Source organism: Hakea prostrata, chromosome 11, assembly GCF_041222555.1.
Source record: "Hakea prostrata isolate BN-2017 chromosome 11, UWA_Hpros_2, whole genome shotgun sequence".
Taxonomy (NCBI): domain Eukaryota; kingdom Viridiplantae; phylum Streptophyta; class Magnoliopsida; order Proteales; family Proteaceae; genus Hakea; species Hakea prostrata.
In genome coordinates, this window is record NC_142610.1 from 15874542 (window position 1) to 15895069 (window position 20528).

Genomic DNA, 20528 nt, shown 5'->3' on the forward strand with positions numbered 1-20528 from the left:
AGGTCCACAATGGTAGGCAACGTCTCTCTCAGTTCCCCCTTCCCAACCTACACCTTTTGAGCACTGCTACTCCCAACCTAAGCCTCTGTGTCTGATGACATCACCCCTGCTCAAGGGGTCACAAGATCGAGAGAGAGATGTGGAGTTGGGGGTGACAGACAAACTGAGAGAGAACTTTCTGGCTCCCTTTCACACCATCACTCTTTCTCAGCTATTCTCTATATTAATGTCTCAAGCTGGTGTATTGTAACCTCACAAGCATTCTTTATCATAGACCCAGGTGCAATTTCATCTACATTTTTTGCTGTTTTTCTGTCTTGGTTACCATGTAAGCCTCTCCCAACCTTCCTTGCTATTGTTTCTTCTACTTCTCTCTCACTAACACACTCTTGATCACATATACCATCTCTTGTATATGTATCTGCAGGAGCCCAGAGAGGCACCCATTGGACCTCAACCACTTGCCTGAGGAATGTGGAAGAGATGTGAAACAAGTTCCTGAGGAGAGCTCCAGCAGTGGTATAGAAGCCAGATGATCCCATTGGCTAGCTATAATAAAGAAACCCAAATGGTTCTTCCAACCTTGAAGTGAACAAAGCAATTTATTTTGAATTTCTTCTTCTTTTCACTGATTCTTCAAGTGGGAAGAGTGGGAAGAGAGGGCAAATTAATCATGAACAAGGATAAAATATTGGGCTATGAAGGTAATAATTTCAAGAGTAGTTGATCTCATGGAAGTTGCTTTATTTGGATGATTGCAGGTAACAGGAGAAAGAAAAGTGATCCCAAGAATGGAGATAATGGAAAAGCCTACGAGTGTAGGTTTTGCTCCCTCAAGTTCTGCAAATCCCAAGCTCTAGGTGGACACATGAATCGCCATAGACAAGGCAAGTCAATCAAATAAATACAACAATAAATTAACATCGTCAGGTTTTGATTAATAAAGCAAGACATTTTCACTTCATTGAACTGTAAAGCTGCTACTATTTAATGAAGTTAATCACTGTTGCATGCTAGTTTTCTCACTGAATTTCCATGAAATGCTATCATCTCTGATTTCTATAACTTAACTTCTATTGCCTACAGAAAGTTGCATTGCAGAAATTCTTGGTCGGTCTTGATTTGCTTAGGAATGATTTTTTATGTTTTGTGTGTGTGTGTGTGTTTCAGAAAGGGAGACAGAGACACTGAATCAGGCTCGTCAGCTGGTCTACAGTAATGAAAACCTAGCCACACAGGGGGTTCCCCGTTTAGGGTATGTTATGCAACAACATCAACTTCTGATCTACCATGTAATTTTTCTTTAAAGATAACAAATGTGGGCAAGGCACAGATTTGCCAAAAAGGAAGGTTTTCACTTTCTTGATTTTACCAAATCTACAGTGACTGGAGCCCAAGAAAAGAACATTAATAAGCTAATAACTACCTTGTGACATTCTTAGATGATGGACCACCTTCAAGATTTTCACTTTCTTTTATTTTCTACATTGAGAAAACTAACAGATATAGAGATCTCCAAAGTGCAAGCATGAACTCTTCTCTACCTTTTGGATCTGTTTACCCAAGAAAACTATTTCCTGTTTCTTCATCATCAATCTTGCCACCATCTTTTCCAGAATCAAATCTCTACAGCTCTTCTTCTTGTTTTGCTCCCTTTCCTAATCATTACCCAACCCCTTCAACTCCTCTTCATCCCTTCAATGTCTTGCCAAGCATAAATCATGGAAATCCAAACCAAAATCTCAGAAGAACAGCAGAATTATTGAGTTACACTTGCACTGGAGCTTCATTGGGAAGTGGGTTTCCATCTGATGATAGAGTTAAGAGTGTCAGACAGGCGATGGATTTGTCGGCATCAGCATTGGGAGAAGGAGCAGTTGGGTCAAATTGGTGTCGTAGCAATGGAGGTAGGGGCGCACAGCAGCAGATTTTGGATCCTTCTTCGATCAATCTATTTCAGGATGACAAGTTTAAGATGTAAGAGTGGAAGCTCCACCAGGCAATGCCGTGACATGTGGTCCTCAAAGAGAAAGAACAAAACAAACTGAGATAGAGAGAGAGAGAGTCTTGGATCTCCAACTCTCTCATCAATCACATGCAAGAAAGAGAAGCAATTTTGGTTTTCTAAAATATTTTTGTTTATTCCCCATTTGAAAGAAAGTAAAGTGTGGATGGCAGCTTTTGAGTTCCTAGACAAAGTCAGCCAGTTGGGTTTTCAGGTAGGGATGACTATATGATTACCCAGAAAAAAATAATAATAATATGGCAGGGATGACTACATGTTTGCGTCAAGTGTTGTTTTAGTGGGAACAGGAATGCCCAGGACAAGCAGCATAAGAGAAATACTATTTTTTTTTATTGGTTTCAGAGAAAATTATTTTGAAAATTTACTGCAGTTTTCCATGTTTCCATAGCAGATTAACTACTGAAGCTGATCTTCTTAAGAATCTAGATGACACAATCAAGCAGGCCCTAGTGCTCCACCCCCCCCCCCCTTCTTCTTCTTCTTCTTCTTCTGGGCATGTTAAAAATGATTAATCATGTCTATTTAAGGTTCTTACCTGCACAAATATAGAAAAGACTGCTCTAATAATGGTTTGAAAGAAAGAAACCAAAACATCTTCAATATACACGACCTCCCAGACTTCATAGATTACTCATTTCCCTTGGAAGTGGTGTGCAACTTAAGGGAAATGACAATGATTTTAAGCAAGAATCCACATAGCCAACACCATTTACGTGGGACAAGGCTTCTTATTGTTGATGTTGTATACTAAAAATGATTTACTTGATCAGAGCATATAGCAGGAACATGATTCCTGTTGTGAAGCTATTAAGAAGTGAAACACTGATTCCCTCACTTTACCCAATTTTTAGGTCACCAACAATTGGCTTGTTGACAATGAATTTCAGTTGCTTGGAATTCACCATCAAATCTGTGCAACTTACAACTTGCTCAGTTTATATAAGAAATTAGATTCCCAAATGTTTGGAAGAAAGGAAATTAATGATGGAAAATAAATAAATATAAATAGGAACAAATACAAAATAACTTGGAAAAGAACAAAGAACTAATTCGAAGCACAATGACAATCAAGCCATAAAACAATATCATCTAACACTTCAATAATCCTATCATCAGGCTCCCCTGAAAATATGGAATGATAACTTCCTTCATAGAGCTTTAGTGTTTTGTCATTACTAGAAGCCTTTTCATACAAATTCTTGCTCACTAAGGGATCTGTCACCTTATCTGCTGCTCCATGGAGAATTAGTAATGGAGATGAGACCTGGGATGAAAAGTTGCAATCACAATTGAGCCTTTTCAATACTGAAATAAAGGCTAAAAAATTTCAACAATCAATATTTAAATGCCAATCACTTAGTTTCTGACCATCATACATTCATCACAGTTTCATAGTCATACAAACTTTCTAGCCAATTCTGGATGGCAGATACAGAGGATTCCTGTTGCTTTTCCAACTGTAAACATTTCAAATATATGTGAATTGATAATCACCTTGACTCTCTAGGTTCAGATCACTGAGAGAAAGTAGGGACTCCAAGCACTTGGTCTTTCATCATCATATAGTTGTCAAAGTGCCCGATGTCCAGGCACAGCTCAGGATCCAAGATGACAATTGACGCCTGAAAGGCGACCACCTTGGCCTGCCTTGTCACCTGGGCAGACGTCTATTGTGTGTGTGTGTGTGTGTGTTTTATTATTTTTTAAAATATTGTACAAAATAGTATCTAATTCTAACCTTATTTTTTTCTTTTGGTTTGTGTACTGAATTATTGAGCTAAGTTGATGCATGGAATTACAACATAACTACATGCTCTACGATTAATTTTGTGCTATGTTGCTCAATTTTGTGCTCAAGAAGAAGAAGAAGAAGACAAAAAGGGATAAGCTTACCATTTATGTGTATTATTTCCTGGTTTCTCATGTTAGGCCATTACTAGTATTATCATATTCCACTGATATTTAAATTGAAGATAACTATCATAATTATATCAGTATGGCTTAGATATTACAACAATGCATATCTAGGGCACCAAGGAACCCCTCTAGCACATTGGGTTGCCTAATCACTTTGGCAACCATTGATCGTTGTACAGTCTCAAAAAGTTTCATGGTCATTTGTTCCTTTAGCCAATCCTAGAGAGAAGAACAGAGGACAACTATCCCAACAATATATGGTAAAACTATGCCTACTTAGTACATTTCACAGAGAAAAGTTCAACAGCAGTCTTCAACCGTGTGTGTGTGTGAGAGGGGAGAGAGAGAGAGAGAGAGAGAGAGAGAGAGAGAGACTAACCTTCTCCAACTGTGATTCAATGTCACGCGTGGCTTTCAAAAGTTCAACAGCAGTCTTCAACCTCATTTGATCGGAGTACGAAATGACATTGTAATCATACTGCAGTGTGAAGGGACATACTTCATATTAATTGAATAGTTTCAAAAAGAAGAAACTAGAAAATAATTAGGAAAAGGACTCAATCCAGATTGGTAGTTCGTACACCCAAACAAAAATTGGGCAAAATGAACCCCCCCCCCCCACACACACAATGGAAGGTAAAAGTTTCCCCCCATTGACGTTTATGCAAGCACTATCAGTGGTCTAGTGGCCATTGCACTGGTGCATATAGGTCAAACACCTGGACTGAAAACTCTTCCCAAAAAACTAATGTAATGGGAATTATTTTAAGCCAATATATTGCATGTTTGTCAAGAACCATACTTATATTCTGTAGCCAAAATTAGGTTTCCAACTGTTGAAAACATGAACTGAGGTTTCCTAATTAGAATAGGATTATGTTTCCTCATACGTCTAGAGTTTTATTTCTATATTTCTTTTTCCTATTTAGTATAGGACTTAACTAGGTTGTAACTATAAATATCCTATTGGGGTCTTGTGAATACTTTAACTTCAGAAGAGCAATTTCTCACATTACAACCTGGTATTAGAGCAAGGTTTTGTTTACATCCTACAGAGGTGTTGTAGAATTTTTTTTTTGAAGTCGCTATTCACTATCAGGGCAAGGTTTTGTTTTCATCCTACAGAGGTGCTGTAGAATTTTTTTTTAAAATCGTTATTCACATGTTTGTTTTCTTTTCGGGTATCCTGGAAATGTATATTGGGTGATTAAGTGCATGTCTAGGAAAATTTTGTCTAAGGAGTCTGATATTTAAGCGGACCAGTTGTGTCCCTCCAATCTTTCTTGGAAACTTTCTTGGTGTATTTTGATTCAACAATATAACAATTGGAGGTACCTGAGGAGATACTTTTCACGTGAATTAGTGGGAGTAATTTCGAAAATATTTCAGGGACTTTTTCGTAAATTTTGAAAAAGTTCAAGGACTTTTTGAATAATTTCTCCTTGCGATGATGGATGATTCCATATCTCCTTTATCTGGTACATTTGAAGAGTCTCCAATGTCTTCCATTCATAAGGATCGTGAGTTTTCTCCGCTTCAGATAACCATTGTGAAACTTAATGAGACAAATTATCTTAGATGGTCTCGTTCAGTTTCCCTTGCTATTGGTGCTCGTGGTCTTACTGGCCATCTTGATGGAACTTCTACCAAACCTTCCACACCTGGTCTGCAACTTTCCAAGTGGTATAAAGATGAATGCTTGGTCATGGGTTTTTTCATCAACTCCATTGAATCTAGCATAGCAGAGAGTTATCTCCTCCTTCCTGATGCGGCAACTATTTGGAAAGTTATTAAAGATACATACTCCAAAGTTGGCAATGATGCACAGTGCTTTGAAATTAGATGAAAAATCAATCAGTTACAGCAGAAAAACCTTCCTCTTTCTCAGTACCATAACACTCTTCGGGGATATTACCAGACTTTAGATTTCTATGGGAAGTTTACACCGAAGAATGCTGAAGATGCTATTGCCTATCAACAATGGGAAGATAAACAGAGAGTTTATAATTTTTTGGCAGGATTGAATATAGAATTTGATCAAATTCGCGCACAGATCCTTTCTAGAGAGCCTTTCCCTTCTCTGGCTCAAGCCTATGCCATGGTAAATACCGAGGACAGTCGAAGGACAGCTATGGTACACACTCAAACATCTGATAGATCTGCATTGGTTGTTGGTTATGGCAATAATATATCCAGTTCTGGTAATTTTCACCCTCCCGTAAAGTGCGAGTATTGTGGAAAAGAGCGTCATACAAAGAACAAGTGTTGGAAGTTGCATGGACGTCTAACAAATTCTCGTGGAGGAGGTAGAAATGGAATCAAGGGTGATGCGTCCAAAATCTGCTCAGCCCTTAGATTTCCTGAGTATGATTTGCAAAAACAAACGTCAGATGTGGCCCGACCGTTGGGATCGGGAGTCCACCTCCGAAGGCTAAGTCCGTTGATGAACTTAATCATAAACGGCTCTGCTTGATCACAGAGCTAAGGAATGAATAACGAGAATACGATTTAGATTGTATGTGTCCTTCTACCTTGTGGGTAGGTGATGTCTTATATAGAGTGTACCTTCGAATCTCCTTCATTGGATGTATTTGAGCCTTCTTTGGATAGCCATCAAATCTTAAAGGATAGATCCGTATTAGGTTTGGCTAATAGATAACTCCTTTGTTGATACGACTGTTATAGGGTAGTTATCCATATAATAGCGATAAACATCTGCCGTAAGTGCTACTACCCTCCTCTTTGACGATTAGTCCATTTTGAACATTGCGGATTAGGGCGTGCTTGTTACTGAGTTAGTTTACTTCCTCAGCAAGCTACCTTTTGAACCCGGCCCGCTCGGAATTGAGTTGATTCCTTTCGTCCCGATCGAGGTCGAGGGTCGAACCAAGGATGAACCCGGTTCGATTATATTTCTCCATATCACAAGCCTCCCAGACCAAGCATTCAGGCAATCCCGAAGGCTTGGTTTTGAACTGGGTAATCTATCAAACAAAGACCTTACATAATCCTTAGCTTATTAAATGTCGTATCACATTTAATGCGGCTGTATTGCTTTTTCCTTGAGCATCGTGAATATTTTCACTTTTTGTGGGGGTGACGCCACGCGTCCACTGCAGCCGAAATCATCCTTGCTCATGAAATCGAAATGACGGTTTATGAACGACTGTTTTTGATTTGTGAGTTCAAACTTTCGAACCGTCTTCAAATCACGATCGTTGATGTTGAGTCCATCTCGATCGTACACGTCCTCGATCACTCGTGCAAGTGCTTAAAAGTGGTTCGTTGTCTTCGTAGGTTTCATTCTCTTTGTCTGGAATTTTGAAACGTCGTCGTCTTCTTCGCGCTTTAACGATCTTCTCACTCTTAAGCATTCTGCTTCGGTGATTCAGTAAGTCTACTGACTCCTTTGTAACCTTTACTTTCGTCTTTAGGTTTCTTTTTTTGTTAAAAACCACAACCAGACTTTTACAGTAATGGAAGGCGGTAGGGTTTCTTCTGAAATTCGTCCTGAACGTAGCGCCGGTAAGGGTGACTTTGGTGATGAGGCCTTTGCTTCTGTCCTTCCTGAGCAGTCAGATGTGACAAGAAAACCTTAACTGCTCTTTGGCGTGACTTCAAAGAAGTTAGCCAACAGAAAAGAGCAGAAGAAAGTGTTGAGGCTCCTTCTGCGCTTCCTGAGTCTGGACCATCTATAACTCCAAAGGCGATTGTCGAATCCTCTGGGCAGTCCAAAAAACCTATCAAGTCCACTGATGGACCTGGTTCTTTTCCCTCCTTTACCGAGGAGAACCTTCCTTCGGCCATTGAACGCTTCGACTTTCCTTCTTCGTACCATCTTAGAGCCCCCACTCCCGATGAGAGGGTTAATTCGATCCTTCCTGGCGAATTTTCCCTGTATATAGATACTTTGGAAAGCAGAGTTCGCTTTCCTTTCTTCAATACTATGTTTTCTGCCATTCTAAATCACTAGGAGATTTGTCCTGGCATGCTCCTTCCCAATAGCTGGCGTCTCATCATCGGCTTTCTGGGTTTATGTTTTGAATTTGGCATCACACCTTCTCTTCCTCTTTTCGTACATTTTCATGTTCTTTCTCTTTCCCACCCTCCTGGCTGGGTTGTTCTTTCCAAGCCCAACAAAGTTGAGCTTGATTGGTCAGGCAGCATTCTTGCCAGGGGAACCTGTCCTTCCAACCATAAAGGGTGGCGCAAGCGGTATTTCTTCTGCCGAGCGCCTCAATCAGATCTGAACTTCCCGACCACCTGGAAACTATATACTTCATATTTTGAGGGCAACCGGACCCTTAACTATCCAAGGAAGACAGAGCAGCTGTCAGGAAGATCAAGTCAATTCCATGGTATCAAGAGATACATGGATATGAGATGGAATACACCGCCATTCTTCAATACTGGGGGTTGGCTCAATGTGAGCTTTCTAACTGTCACGTTTCGCTTTCTTGAATGTACTGCAAACTTACTCAACTTTCTGACCTTTTTCCTTCTTTGCAGTGCCTCCAAAAATTAATCCAGACAACCTTCGGGTGAAGGCTGCCAAGGCTGTTGTAATTGCAGAGCAGCAACAGTCTCCTCGAGCATTGATTGCAGACTAGGTGGCTTCTATGCCTCCTCCAGACCCTTCTTATAAGGGTATAAGAAACTTGAAGCCAATAGTTGAGGCTTCGGGGAGAGGAAAAAGATCTATGGTGGAAGAGGTTGAAGTCCCCTCCCCCGTTCGAACCAAAAGGAAGCATGACTCGGTCGATGCTTCTGCCCCGAAGAAATCCAAAAAGAACAAAGATTCTGAGGAGGTCTTCGTTCCTCAGTGGTCATTGGTGGTGATAGACCGAGTCACGCAGGACCATGAGAAGGCTGCTGAGTGGAGCTCTCTCGGCCTTATGCCTGCCGATCGTTAGGCCTTTAAAACCCTGCAAGACGACTCTCTCGTTCGTCTCTCCACAAGGTATTATTTCTTTTGGTTTTTTGCTACTTGCTTTGTAATTTCTCCTGGGATTTTTGATAATTCGCCTGCTTTCCTAGGAATGTCGTGCTGAGCTTCTACCAACACATGGAGGCCTTGAGCCGAATTGGTCGTAGCGGCTCCGTGCTATAGACTTGTGAAGAGAATTTGGTGAAGGCCAATTCTGAGGTGGACCGGCTGAAGAAAGTAGCCGAAGAGTCAAAAGAGGAGAATGACCGGGTCATCAACTCTTTGAAAAAGGATATGGACTTGTCAATTAGTCGTGCTACCGCTGCCGAACGCGAGGCTAAGAAGCAGAAAAAACTTGCTACTGAGAGTACTGACAAACTCGAGCTTCAAGCCATGGAGAACGAGCGTCTGAAGGAGATGGCAGTTCCTAGCAAACCTGAACATCTTTCACAAGATCTTCGAAAGGACTGCATTCGGAAGTATCTGAACAGCATTCCCTTCAGCGATCTGATGACTCCATTCAATCTTCAATCCTACCGAGTGGGGCAGAATGACGTCTGGAAAGCTATTCTTGAAGCTGATCCTTCATTTGACAGAACTCCCTTTCAGAGTGTTTGCCACAAAGAAGTCTTTGAGAAGCTTGAGCTGCCTTTTCCCGACTGGGTTTGGGAGGAAGAGGACCCTATTCCAGCAGATCCAGACATTGAGAAGTATCTTAATGATTCGCCACCTCTTCCCGAAGAATCCCCAAAGCCTGCCTCAGACAAGGATCCTTCAGCCGAAACTGTTAAAGAACAATAGGAAGTTGTCTTCTCCTTTTTTTCTTTTTTTTTTGTAAGGGTTGGCCCCCCACGGTCTATTGATAATGAAATAGAAATTTGCCTTTTTCCTTCTCAAACTCTTTCACTGATTGCCATAAAGCTCTAATAAAACTTGCTCAAAGAATTTTCTTTGTTCCCTTTTGTAAAAATGACGTTTTAGGAAAGAGACAAGCTATTATGTAGAGAGAATTGTACCTTAATTGAAGATGGCTCAGGACATCAGAGGAATACGCTCGGGAGCGTTGATTGGTGTTGATTTGGTTCTTACCGAACCCTTTACGACGCTTGGCACTTTTATCTCCCGACAGTTCTCTCTTCATGACGAAGCCCAAACGTTTCCTCGTATTTGCGTACAAATTGTTCTTCCCATGAAATTGGGAATACTCTTTTATTTAATACTGGTGCGACGGTTGGTATTTGATAGCATCCTCGTATCAGGTGCACATTGCTCCACGTGGAAACTAAGGATAGTCTTTAAGTTTAGAATTTGAAGCGCCGTTATCTCTTGACCGTTGATTCTGCATTTTTCGGAATTCAAAACGTCCCTTCCGTTTTAACCCTTGATTTACTTAGGCTTTCAACCGTCACCCCACTCCCTGAGGCTATTTAAGTTCCTCCTGGGTGCTTCATCTTTGTCGTCGCTATTTGCAAGTCGTTCTTGTCTGCTAAATTTGCAAAGTAGTGTTTTGCCTTTGCCGCTTTTGTACTCTCATCCTTTGGTGATATCTCGATCAGAACCTGAACAAGTGAGTCTTCCTTCTGTTGTTCAGTTTTAGCATGAACCTCTTCTTCTTCCCCCTGAGTAATCTCCACAGTAGTATACTTGAGGCTTACTCATTCCGGAAGTTCCTTGCAGTGTCTGTTCTTCAGAAATCTAGGGTTTTCCCTTTTCTGTTTTATTTTTGCTTGATCTCTCGTACTGATGATGTTTTCTTTTCCTTTGTAGTGCCTCCAAGAATTAACTTGGATAATATTAGGGCGAAATCTTCCAAGAAGACTGCTCCAGTGCTGACGAAGGTTGTTCCCTGTAAAGTGATTGCTGTTGGTGAATCTTCTAAACACGAGGAGATTGCTGTTGGTGAATCTTCTAAAGTTCAGATTCCCACAGCTTCGCCTGGTGCTTCTCCCGCGTCTCCTTCATTGAGGGAGACCGTTTAGTCTTCCAAGGAGGATGTGGCTCCCTTTGTCGCTATTCGCACTGGCCGAACCCCCGCTAGCGCTACGCTGGAGTCTTCTTCCATGATGAAGACCATTCGGTCTTCTAAGGAAGATACGATTCCTCCGGTCATCATTTGGGCTGCCGAACCTGACTCTAGTGCTTGTTTGGCATCCTCCTCCAATCCTCCAACCGTGGAGGTTTTCGAGGAGGCCAAGGATTCTGCTTCTAGGAAGCGCCCTCGGTTAAATGATGATGTGTTCCAACCTTCCTGGTCACTGAAGAGGTCTGACTTGGTGACAGGCGATTTTGACAAGGCACTAGAATGGTGCACTTCTGTCCAAATGCCTGCCGAGAGCAGAGCCTTCTCTACAGTCCCGGATAGGGAATTTATTAAGTCCTTGGTGATGTAAGTTCCTCTTCATTGCCTTTCGTTCTGAAGATTTTTTTCTTTTGCTCTTGACTAACTCTTGAGTTGTTGCAGGAGCCTTGCTGGTAATTTCCACAATCAAGTGGAAGCAGCTTTAAGACACAGCTGACGAGTGATGAGCTTTCCAGGCTTCGGGAAGAATCCAGAGCCAAAGATGTTAAGATTGCTCGTCTTGAAAACAACGCTTGGGAGGTTGCCCGAGTGAAGAATTCTGAAAACGAGCGTCTTTGTTCGGATTTGGATGGTGCCGGGGAGAAAATCCGAAAGCTGGAGCGGGAAGTTGAAAAGCTTTCAGCAGGGGCGAAAGGGTCTGGAGCTGTATCAACGCCACAAAGGCAAGCTATTACCCTTTTGCCCGAGTCCCTTCCGACTGATGTTCGCAGGGCTTGCATCTTCAAATATTTGCAGAGTAAGCCTTTTGTTGACATGCTGAACACTTATAACTTGGAGGCATATCGGGACAGTGAGAACGAGGTATGGGAATCGATACTAAGGAGAAATCCTTATTTCAACACGACTCCCCCACCGCGCCAATTGTCATCCCGAAGTGTTTGCAAAACCGGGACTTCCTCTTCCTGCTTGGACCAAGGATGTGGTGGACCTCCCTCCTCAAGATCCGGATATAACGCATAATCTTGATGACTCTCCTCCTTTGTCTCCTCTTAAAGGATTCAGCTATGAAGATCTTGCCTTGAATGCAGGTTTGATCAAAGGCTAGGCTTCTTCAGAAAAAGCTGGATAAAGAGTATGGAATTGCGGAGGATTTTGTAGGTTGGAGTTTACAGAATTCTTCGCAATCCCCGAGGAAGAGAAACCAATGATGAGAGGACTCATATTTCCATGGCCAATAGCCATCATATGTCTTCCCGACTCTGTTCTTGATTCTGTGTTGCTTCTGACAAAGTTGCTTTGATCCTGTTTTGGAGTTCTTCACGATCACTAATGATGACTTTCCTTCTTGACCGAACAAAGATTGTATTCCAACACTTGTTATCTCATATGTATATTTGATGTAAAGGTTGGCCCCTTCTGGTCATTTAAAGGAATAAAGAATTAACTTCATCTTTGAACTTTGTCAGTCACTTGAGTCTCTGTTGCAGTAGATCTTAGTTGTTTTAAAACAATGCCTTTACTTAGAGATTTCCGTAGAAATTCAATAAGTTTGAGAAGGACTCATTCGGGTTTTAAACCAACGCCTTATAAAAGGTCCCACACAGGTTTTAAACCGATGCCTTTACTTAAGGAATTCAGGAGAAATTCAATAAGTTTGAGAATGACTCACTCGGGTTTTAAACCGACGCCTTGTAGAAGGTCCCACACGGGTTTTAAACCGATGCCTTTACTTAAGGATTTCCGGAGAAATTCAATAAGTTTGAGAGAACTCACTCGGGTTTTAAACCGACGCCTTGTAGAAGGTCCCACACGGGTTTTAAATAGATGCCTTTTGATTTTGTCACTGGATTTGATCTTGAGTGTTGTGTGTTGCCCCCAATCAAAAGATAGTATGTTAAAACTGAGAATTGTATTGATTGAGTTGAATACTGTTACATCATGAATGAAAATGATAATCTCCTCAAGGATAATATTTCTTCAAGTGTCTAGCATTCCACGAACGATCCAGCTCTTTGTTTGTTGTCATGTTCTTCAACTTTATATGCTCCCGAACCGACTGATTTAATAACCATATATGGCCCTTCCTATGAAGGGTCCAATTTCCTCTGGTGGCGTGGGTCCGAAGCTAAGGTATTCCTTAATACCAAGTCCCCCGCTAGGTATCGACGACTCTTCACTCGGGAATTATAATGTGACGCTATCCTTCTTTGATAATGTTGAGTGTGTGTTATTGCTTTTGCACGAACTTCATTTAATAAGTTAAGGCTATCTAGCAATCCTTGTTCATTTGCTTTTTCCTCGAACTCTCTTTCCCGTAGTGTTCCAGTCATTACCTCAACAGGTGCCAATGCTTCAGATTCGTAGGCTTGTTTAAAAGGAGTTTCTCCTGTGGGAGTTTGAACCGTAGTTCGGTAGGCCCATAGAACGTTGTGCAATTCTTCAACCCATAAAGCTTTATCAGCTTCAAGTCTCTTCTTTATCCCCTCAAGTAATGTTCGATTTGTAACCTCCACTTGGCCGTTGCTTTGGGGGTATGCCACTGATGACATACGATGCTCGTTCAGATATGTACTGCAAAGTTGTTCAAATTGTGGATTATCGAATTGTGTGCCATGATCGGTCACGAGTATTTTTGGCATCCCCAACCGGTAAATGATAGACTTGAGCACAAACTTCTCCACTTTTCTTTCAGTGATGGTTGCCAGAGCACTAGCCTCGACCCATTTGGTGAAGTAATCAATCGCTACTATTAGGTATTCTCTTCCGCCGGATGCTTTGGTGAATTTTCCCATGATATCGATTCCCCACATCGCAAAAGGGATGGGATCTAGAATCGAAGTCAAGGTTTCAGCTGGTATTTTAGATACCGTAGCATGGATTTGACAATTGCTACACCGACGAACATATTCCATAGCAGCTTGCTGGAGCTTTGGCCAATACAAGCCGAGCCTTAAGGTTTTGTGGGCTAGGGCCCGACCGCCCATGTGAGCCCCACAAATTCCTTCATGAACCTCTGCCAAAGCTATTTCGATCCTTCGGGAACCAAGCATCTTAAGAGGGGTCCAGCATAGGATCTTCTGTATAGCCTTCCATTCTGTATTATGAATCGTGCTGCTCGTACCTTGATTAATCTCACCTCTTTCAGATCTTCTGGCAACTTATCATCTCTTAGATATTCCACGATCGGATCCATCCAGCATCGTTCAGCTTCAATATAGGATACCTCCTTATCTTGGTAACTTGGGAATGTTACTTCCTCTATATAGACCGAAGGGTCTAAATTCTTTTCCTTGGCGTTAGCTAGTCTTGATAGCTCGTCTGCCACTGCATTTTCTTTTCTTGGGTCCTGAATTCTTTCTACAATGCTTGCACAATCTCTTGATATTTTTGCAATTGGGGCTCTTTGACACCATACTCCCCTTGTATTTGATTGACAATAAGCTGTGAGTCACTAAAATTAGTTACCTCCGCTATCGCCAATGCTTTTGACAAGCGAAGTCTAGCAATTAGAGCCTCGTACTCTGCTTCATTGTTACTTGCTTCGAACGCAAATCTTAATGCATACCGAATAATAAAACCTGCCGGGCTTTTCAGAAGAATTCTTGCCCCTGCACCTTGTTTATTGCTCGAGCCATTCACGTACACTTCCCACATGGTTGGAATACTAGGCTCGACAATCTCTTCCATTGGTGCAGTTGTTTCTACCACGGAGTTGGCCAATGTTTGGGCTTTGATTTCCGTTCGAGGCTTAAAGCTCACTTGGAACTCACTGAGCTCGACCGACCAAGCTACCATTCTTCCAGACAAATCAGGTTTACGAAGAACTTTACTAAGAGGAAAAATTATAAATACCTCGATTGGATAAGCCTGAAAGTATGGCCGTGTCGAGTAGTACGTGGCTGACATAATAGATTGGCCACTGCTTTTTATCTTTTTCCTGAACAAGAACCGTGCTTTTTGCCGAAGGGGATGTTGCCAAATATAGTTGCAAAATTTCCTCCTTTTCCGATCGGGATAGTAGCGGTAGTCTTCCCAGTGTTTCCTTTAGATCTTCGAACGCCTTTTGACATTCTTCAGTCCATTTCGCCTCTTTACCGCCCTCAAATCTTTGAGTGCTTTGAAAAAAGGTAGGCATTTTTCTCCCAACTGTGAGATGAACCTGTTCAACGCGGCTACTCTTCCTGTTAAGCATTGCACATCTCGAACAGTCTTGGGTGCTTCCATATCAATCAAAGCCTATATTTTGGCCGGATTAGCCTCAATACCTCTTTGTAATACCATAAAGCCCAGGAACTTGCCCGACGAGACTCTGAAGGCGCACTTTTCTGGATTCAGCTTCATTTAGTACTTCCGCAGTACTGAAAATACTTCCGCTAAATCCTCAATGTGTTTTGACCTCGCAATGCTCTTCACTAGCATATCATCAACATATGCTTCCATGTTCTTCCCGATCAAGTCTTTAAAAATTTTGTTTACAGCCCTCTGATAAGTGGCCCCTGCATTTTTCAGGCCAAACGGCATGACTATGTAATAGAAACTCTCACGATCAGTCATGAAGGCAGTAAACTTTTCATCCTCTTTGTTCATGAGGATTTGGTTGTATCCCGAGTATGCATCCATGAAACTCAATGTTTCATATCCTGCTGTGGCACTATCAACAGATCTATCCTGGGCAACGGATAACAATCCTTTGGGCAAGCCTTGTTGAGATCTGTGTAATCTGTACACATTCTCCACTTTCCATTTGCCTTCTTGACCATCACCACGTTGGCCAACCAGACCGGGCATTCTATGGGTTCAATGAAACCAAAGTTCTTCAATTTTTCAACCTCTCCCCGAACGGCTTCATGCTTTTTTATGGAGAAATTTCTCCTCTTTTGAATTACCGGCTTTACCTTCGGATCTATCCAAAGTTTATGTTCTGCAACCTGTCGATCAATTCCCGGCATATCCTCTGCAGACCACGCGAACACATCAATGTTTTGCTGAAGAAAAGACTTCAGCTCCTTCTTGAATTCTTCCAACTGCTCAGAGCCGATATAAGTAATTCTTTTTTCATTATCGGGATGCAGCTGGATTTGTTCCAACTTCTCGACTGGCTCAGGCCTTTGCATCTCTGCCTCGTCCCGATCGTCTCGTACTTCTATTGGTAACGCCGTTAATTTCCTTGGGCCCTCCTTATCCTTCAAATATGCTACATAGCATTGTCGAGAGATTCTTTGGTCGGAAGAAACTTAACCAATTCCATTTCCGCCGGGAATTTTATCTTCAGGTGCTTTGTTGAAACTATAACACCTAACTTCGATAAGGATGGCCTTCCGAGAATGACGTTGTAAGCTGGAAGTTCTCGAACCACCAAGAAATTTACCTGAATAGTAGCTTCTTTGGGGTAGCTTCCAATCGACAGATCTAGCTGTCTTGGATCCTTCGCTAATGCGGACGATCTCGCAAAGCCATATAGGTATGTGGATGACGGCTCCATCAAGTCTTCATCCACTTTAAGCTTTTGATAAGCTGCATATAATAAAAGGTCTGCAGCAGACACCGGTGTCAACTAACACCCTATGCACTTCTCGGCGTGCAATCTCTACCTTGATGACTATGGCATCATCATGAGGTAAATAGATGCCTCTTTCATCTTTCTCACCGAAGGTGATCGAACCCTCACCATTCGGTCTTTTCTGGCTTCGTGTTTCTCCAGTTCCAACAAACTTGGATTTGGCTTTCAGCTTCCGGAGTGACTCAGGTTCGGGACCTCCAAATATTGTTAGTATGGGTGACCGAGTGGCATCGATCTCTTCCTTACCTTTCTTAGATTTAGGAGCCTCCGTCGGTCGTTATGGACTAACCAAATGTTCCCTTTTGTTACCTGTGTCTCGCGGTTCCGTTCGTCTTCCTCTGACGAAATTGGACAAATGTCCCTGAGATATCAATCTTTCAATATCCGCCTTTAAATGTCTGCAATCATTGGTATAATGACCGTAAATCCTTGTGGAAACGGCAATACCTTTCCCTATCTTACTCCCCAGGTTTCATGGGAAGCTTTGGTGGCAATTTCAAGATATTCTGTCTCTTGATAATGTTTAAGATATCAGCCCGAGGAGTATTTAATGGAGTATACTCACTTTTACCGGGAGATCTTTGCTGCCACACCTGGTGAGGCTTTCCAACTCAATCACGAACATTCTGCTTCGGCCTCTGCTTGTTCTCAGGGGCCTTCTGTTCTTTTGTAGAGGCTTTATTATCCCCCTGGCGTGCAAACAGGATCTCCGTCACCTCTGGCTTGCTTCGACACCTTTGCACCAGTTCAACATAAGTGGCAGGCATGTCTTGGAGTAGTAACTCCAAGAGCCATCGGTTAGTGAGTCCAGTGAACAAAGCAGTTTTAGCTACATGTTCATTTAGATTCTCTATCTCCATTGTGACCCTGTTAAATCTTTTCAGATATTCCCGAATAGATTCACTTTTCCCTTGTCTGATAATGAACAAGGTCTCTTCGATCTTTTTAATCTGGATTCCACTCTGGAATCGTCCTATGAATTTTCGCGCCAATTCTTCAAAATCCACGATCCTTCCCCACCGGAGATTCAAAAACCATTAATGTGCTGCTCCAGTCAAGGATGAACCGAAAACCCTGAAAAGGATTTCATCGGAATTACCCGCAACAGCCATAGTCTGCTGATAGTAACTGATATGAGCGGTGGGATCTCCTGAACCATCGAAGGTGGAAAATGTTGGCAAACAGAAATTGTGAGGAAATTGATATCCGGCTATGGCCTTTGCAAACGGAGTCTTTCGAATAACCGAATAAATATCATCAGTTATTCTCCCTCTCGCCAATTGTCCGAGTTTTTGATTAACATTGGCCAATTCTTGACCAATATGCGTTGATCGATCTCTGACAACACGATCATTCTCCCGAACCGCACGTCTGATAGTTGGCGAGTGAGTTTGTACTCCTGCACCCAACCTCGTATTTGAATCGGTTGTGCTTCCTTGCGGTCCTTCAAACAGCTCATCTCTCCTAGGGAGTTCTCCAGTTCTCCTAGGTTCTCTTTCTCACCTCCGGTCGCCTTCCCAAAAATTTTGACATTCTAGTCATCAATCAGTCTTTGCTCCCTTTGTAATGCGCGCCTTCCTACATCACGGTGATCAGGTGCTTGCGGTGCCACTACTTGCTTGGTCAACGTACGGAGCGTCTGACTCACCTCTAATAACTGGAGTTTCAGTTGATCAAGTTGATACTGAAGCGGATCTGGAGGATTATTACCTCCCTATCCACCATCTTCTCGTACTTCAAGAGGTCGATTTCCCTCGGGGATATCTGGATTATTTGCTTCGGGAATTTGAACGCCAGCCTCTTGCTGAGCCGCCGCAGCCGCTGCTACTGCTGCCAATGATCTGGTAAACATGGCTTTCCGAATCGTTTCCCACAGACGGCGCCAAATGATACGTCCAAAATCTGCTCAGCCCTTAGATTTCCTGCGTATGATCTGCAAAAACGAACGTCAGATGTGGCCCGACCGCTGGGATATGGGGTCCACCTCCGAAGGCTAAGTCAGTTGATGAACTTAATCATAAACAGCTTTGCTTGATCACATAGCTAAGGAATGAATAACGAGAATACGATTCAGATTGTATGTGTCCTTCTACCTTGTGGGTAGGTGATGTCTTATATAGAGTGTACCTTCGAATCTCCTTCATTGGATGTATTTGAGCCTTCTTAGGATAGCCATCAGATCTTAACGGATAGATCCGTTGAGTGATAGATCCGTATTAGGTTTGGCTAATAGATAACTCCTTCGTTGATACGACTGTTATATGGTAGTTATCCATATAATAGCAATAAGCATCTGCCGCAAGTGCTGCTACCCGTCTCTTTGACGATTAGTCCATTCCGAACATTGCGGATTAGGGCGTGCTTGTTACTGAGTTAGTTTACTTCCTCAGCAAGCTACCTTTTGAACCCAGCCGGCTCGAAAGCGAGTCGATTCCTTTCGTCCTGACCGAGGTCGAGGGTCGAACCAAGGATGAACCCGGTTCGATTATATTTTCTCCATATCAAAGGGCAACAATCAAACATCTGCAAATCAAGCTAGTTCTGACACCCTAAATACTCCAACACCTCTTTCCTCAGATAAGCTCCAACACCTTCACCAATTGATGTTCAGACTCGACTCATCTTCTCCTGTATCGACTTATAGTACGAGTATAGCCTCTGTCATTGATCCCTCTGTTGATCCACAAATCCCCACAGGTATTTTTGATTGTCACAATGTCAATTTGACTTATCCCTCTTGGGTAATCGATTCTGGGGCAACCAACCATATGACAGGCTCATCTACTTTGTTTCATACTTATTCATCTATCCCTATTGCTCAGGATGTTCGAACGACTGATGGGTCTCTCTCCCCTATCTCTGGGAAAGGATCTATTATCTGTTCGCCTTCTCTTACCTTATCTAATGGCATGCATGTTCCTAAGTTTTCGGCTAATATTTTATCTATTAGTAACCTTACTCGTGATATGAACTGCAAAACAACTTTCTTTCCTTCTCATTGTGTGTTTCAAGACCTGAAAACAAGGCTTACGATTGGCAATGGTAGACAAAAAGAGGGGCTCTACTTAATGGATGGGTCCCCATCAGCTCTTTCTACGGTCTCTAGATTCCACCTCCCCGCACTTTATACCTTATTACAATGGCATAGTCGCCTTGGCCACGTTCCTTTACCTATTTTGTCCAAATTATTTCCTGATCTGATGAAAATGTGCAATTTAAATGATTTTTATTGTGAGGCATGTATTTTGGCCAAACAAACCAGGCATGTTTACCCTATTTCAGATAATTGTAGTAAAATTCATTTTTCAGTCATTCACTCTGATGTGTGGGGTCCTTCTCGGACCGTGTCTGTATCTGGTCATAGATGGTTTGTTACCTTTATTGACTGTTATACAAGGACCACATGGGTTTACTTCACCAAAAAAGTGACGTTTTCTCGTGCTTTCAAAATTTTCATAGTATGATTAGGACTCAGTTTGGGGCAACAGTCAAAATTCTTCGTACGGATAAGGAACTGAGTACTTGGGTGGCGCATTCCCTTCCTACTTAGCAAACCATGGCATCATACACCAAACTAGTTGCGTCGACACTCCACCTCAAAATGGGGTTGCCAAACGCAAGAATAGACATCTACTTGAGGTAGCATGTTCCCTTATGTTTTCTATGCATGTGCCTCTTTTGGTTTTGGGGTGAAGCCGTTCTTATTGCGGCATATCTAATTAACCGAATGCTTTCTTGAGTCTTAGACCAACGCTATCCCCTTGAGGTTCTTTTAGGTACAACAGTCTTTACAGTCTTACCTAAGATTTTTGGATGTGTTGCCTTTGTTCCGAAACCACCATGTTCATGGAAAGTTAGATCCTCGAGGGTTAAAGTGCATTTTCTTGAGTTATCCTCCTACACAGAAGGAGTATAAGTGTTATCATCCTAGTTCTCGTCATTTTTTCGTCTCTATGGATGTTGTGTTCCAGGAACAAATTCTTTTTTTTTTCTCCTACACCTCTTCAGGGGGAGAGTTTTAGTGAAGAGGTTCCAATGTTGATTCCTCCTTTCGATATTTCTCCTGAGATTCCTACAG

At 42.2% G+C, this 20528-nt stretch overlaps 2 protein-coding genes across 3 annotated transcripts in view; one reads left to right on the forward strand and one right to left on the reverse strand.

The window, feature by feature from the left end:
- Positions 1–94: 94 nt before the first annotated feature.
- Positions 95–1981, forward strand: LOC149000402 (zinc finger protein JAGGED-like). Its single transcript, XM_089139160.1, has 5 exons — positions 95–246; positions 428–519; positions 762–887; positions 1171–1255; positions 1504–1981. The coding sequence occupies exons 1-5, from the start codon at positions 95–97 to the stop codon at positions 1979–1981; spliced, it is 933 nt and encodes a 310-aa protein (XP_088995286.1).
- An 825-nt stretch (positions 1982–2806) lies between these two features.
- The window catches only part of LOC149000403 (caffeoylshikimate esterase-like), a 58154-nt gene continuing 40432 nt past the window's right edge, over positions 2807–20528 (reverse strand). The window contains exons 7-8 of one of the 2 annotated variants that reach the window (XM_089139077.1): positions 4323–4421; positions 2809–3290 (exon numbers count right to left, since the gene is read on the reverse strand). In XM_089139077.1, the coding sequence (XP_088995203.1) occupies positions 3072–3290; positions 4323–4421 (318 nt within the window). In that variant the 3' untranslated portion in view covers positions 2809–3071. Of the gene's footprint in view, positions 3291–4322; positions 4422–20528 lie in introns of both variants that reach the window. The other variant, XM_089139078.1, reaches the window with a different exon arrangement.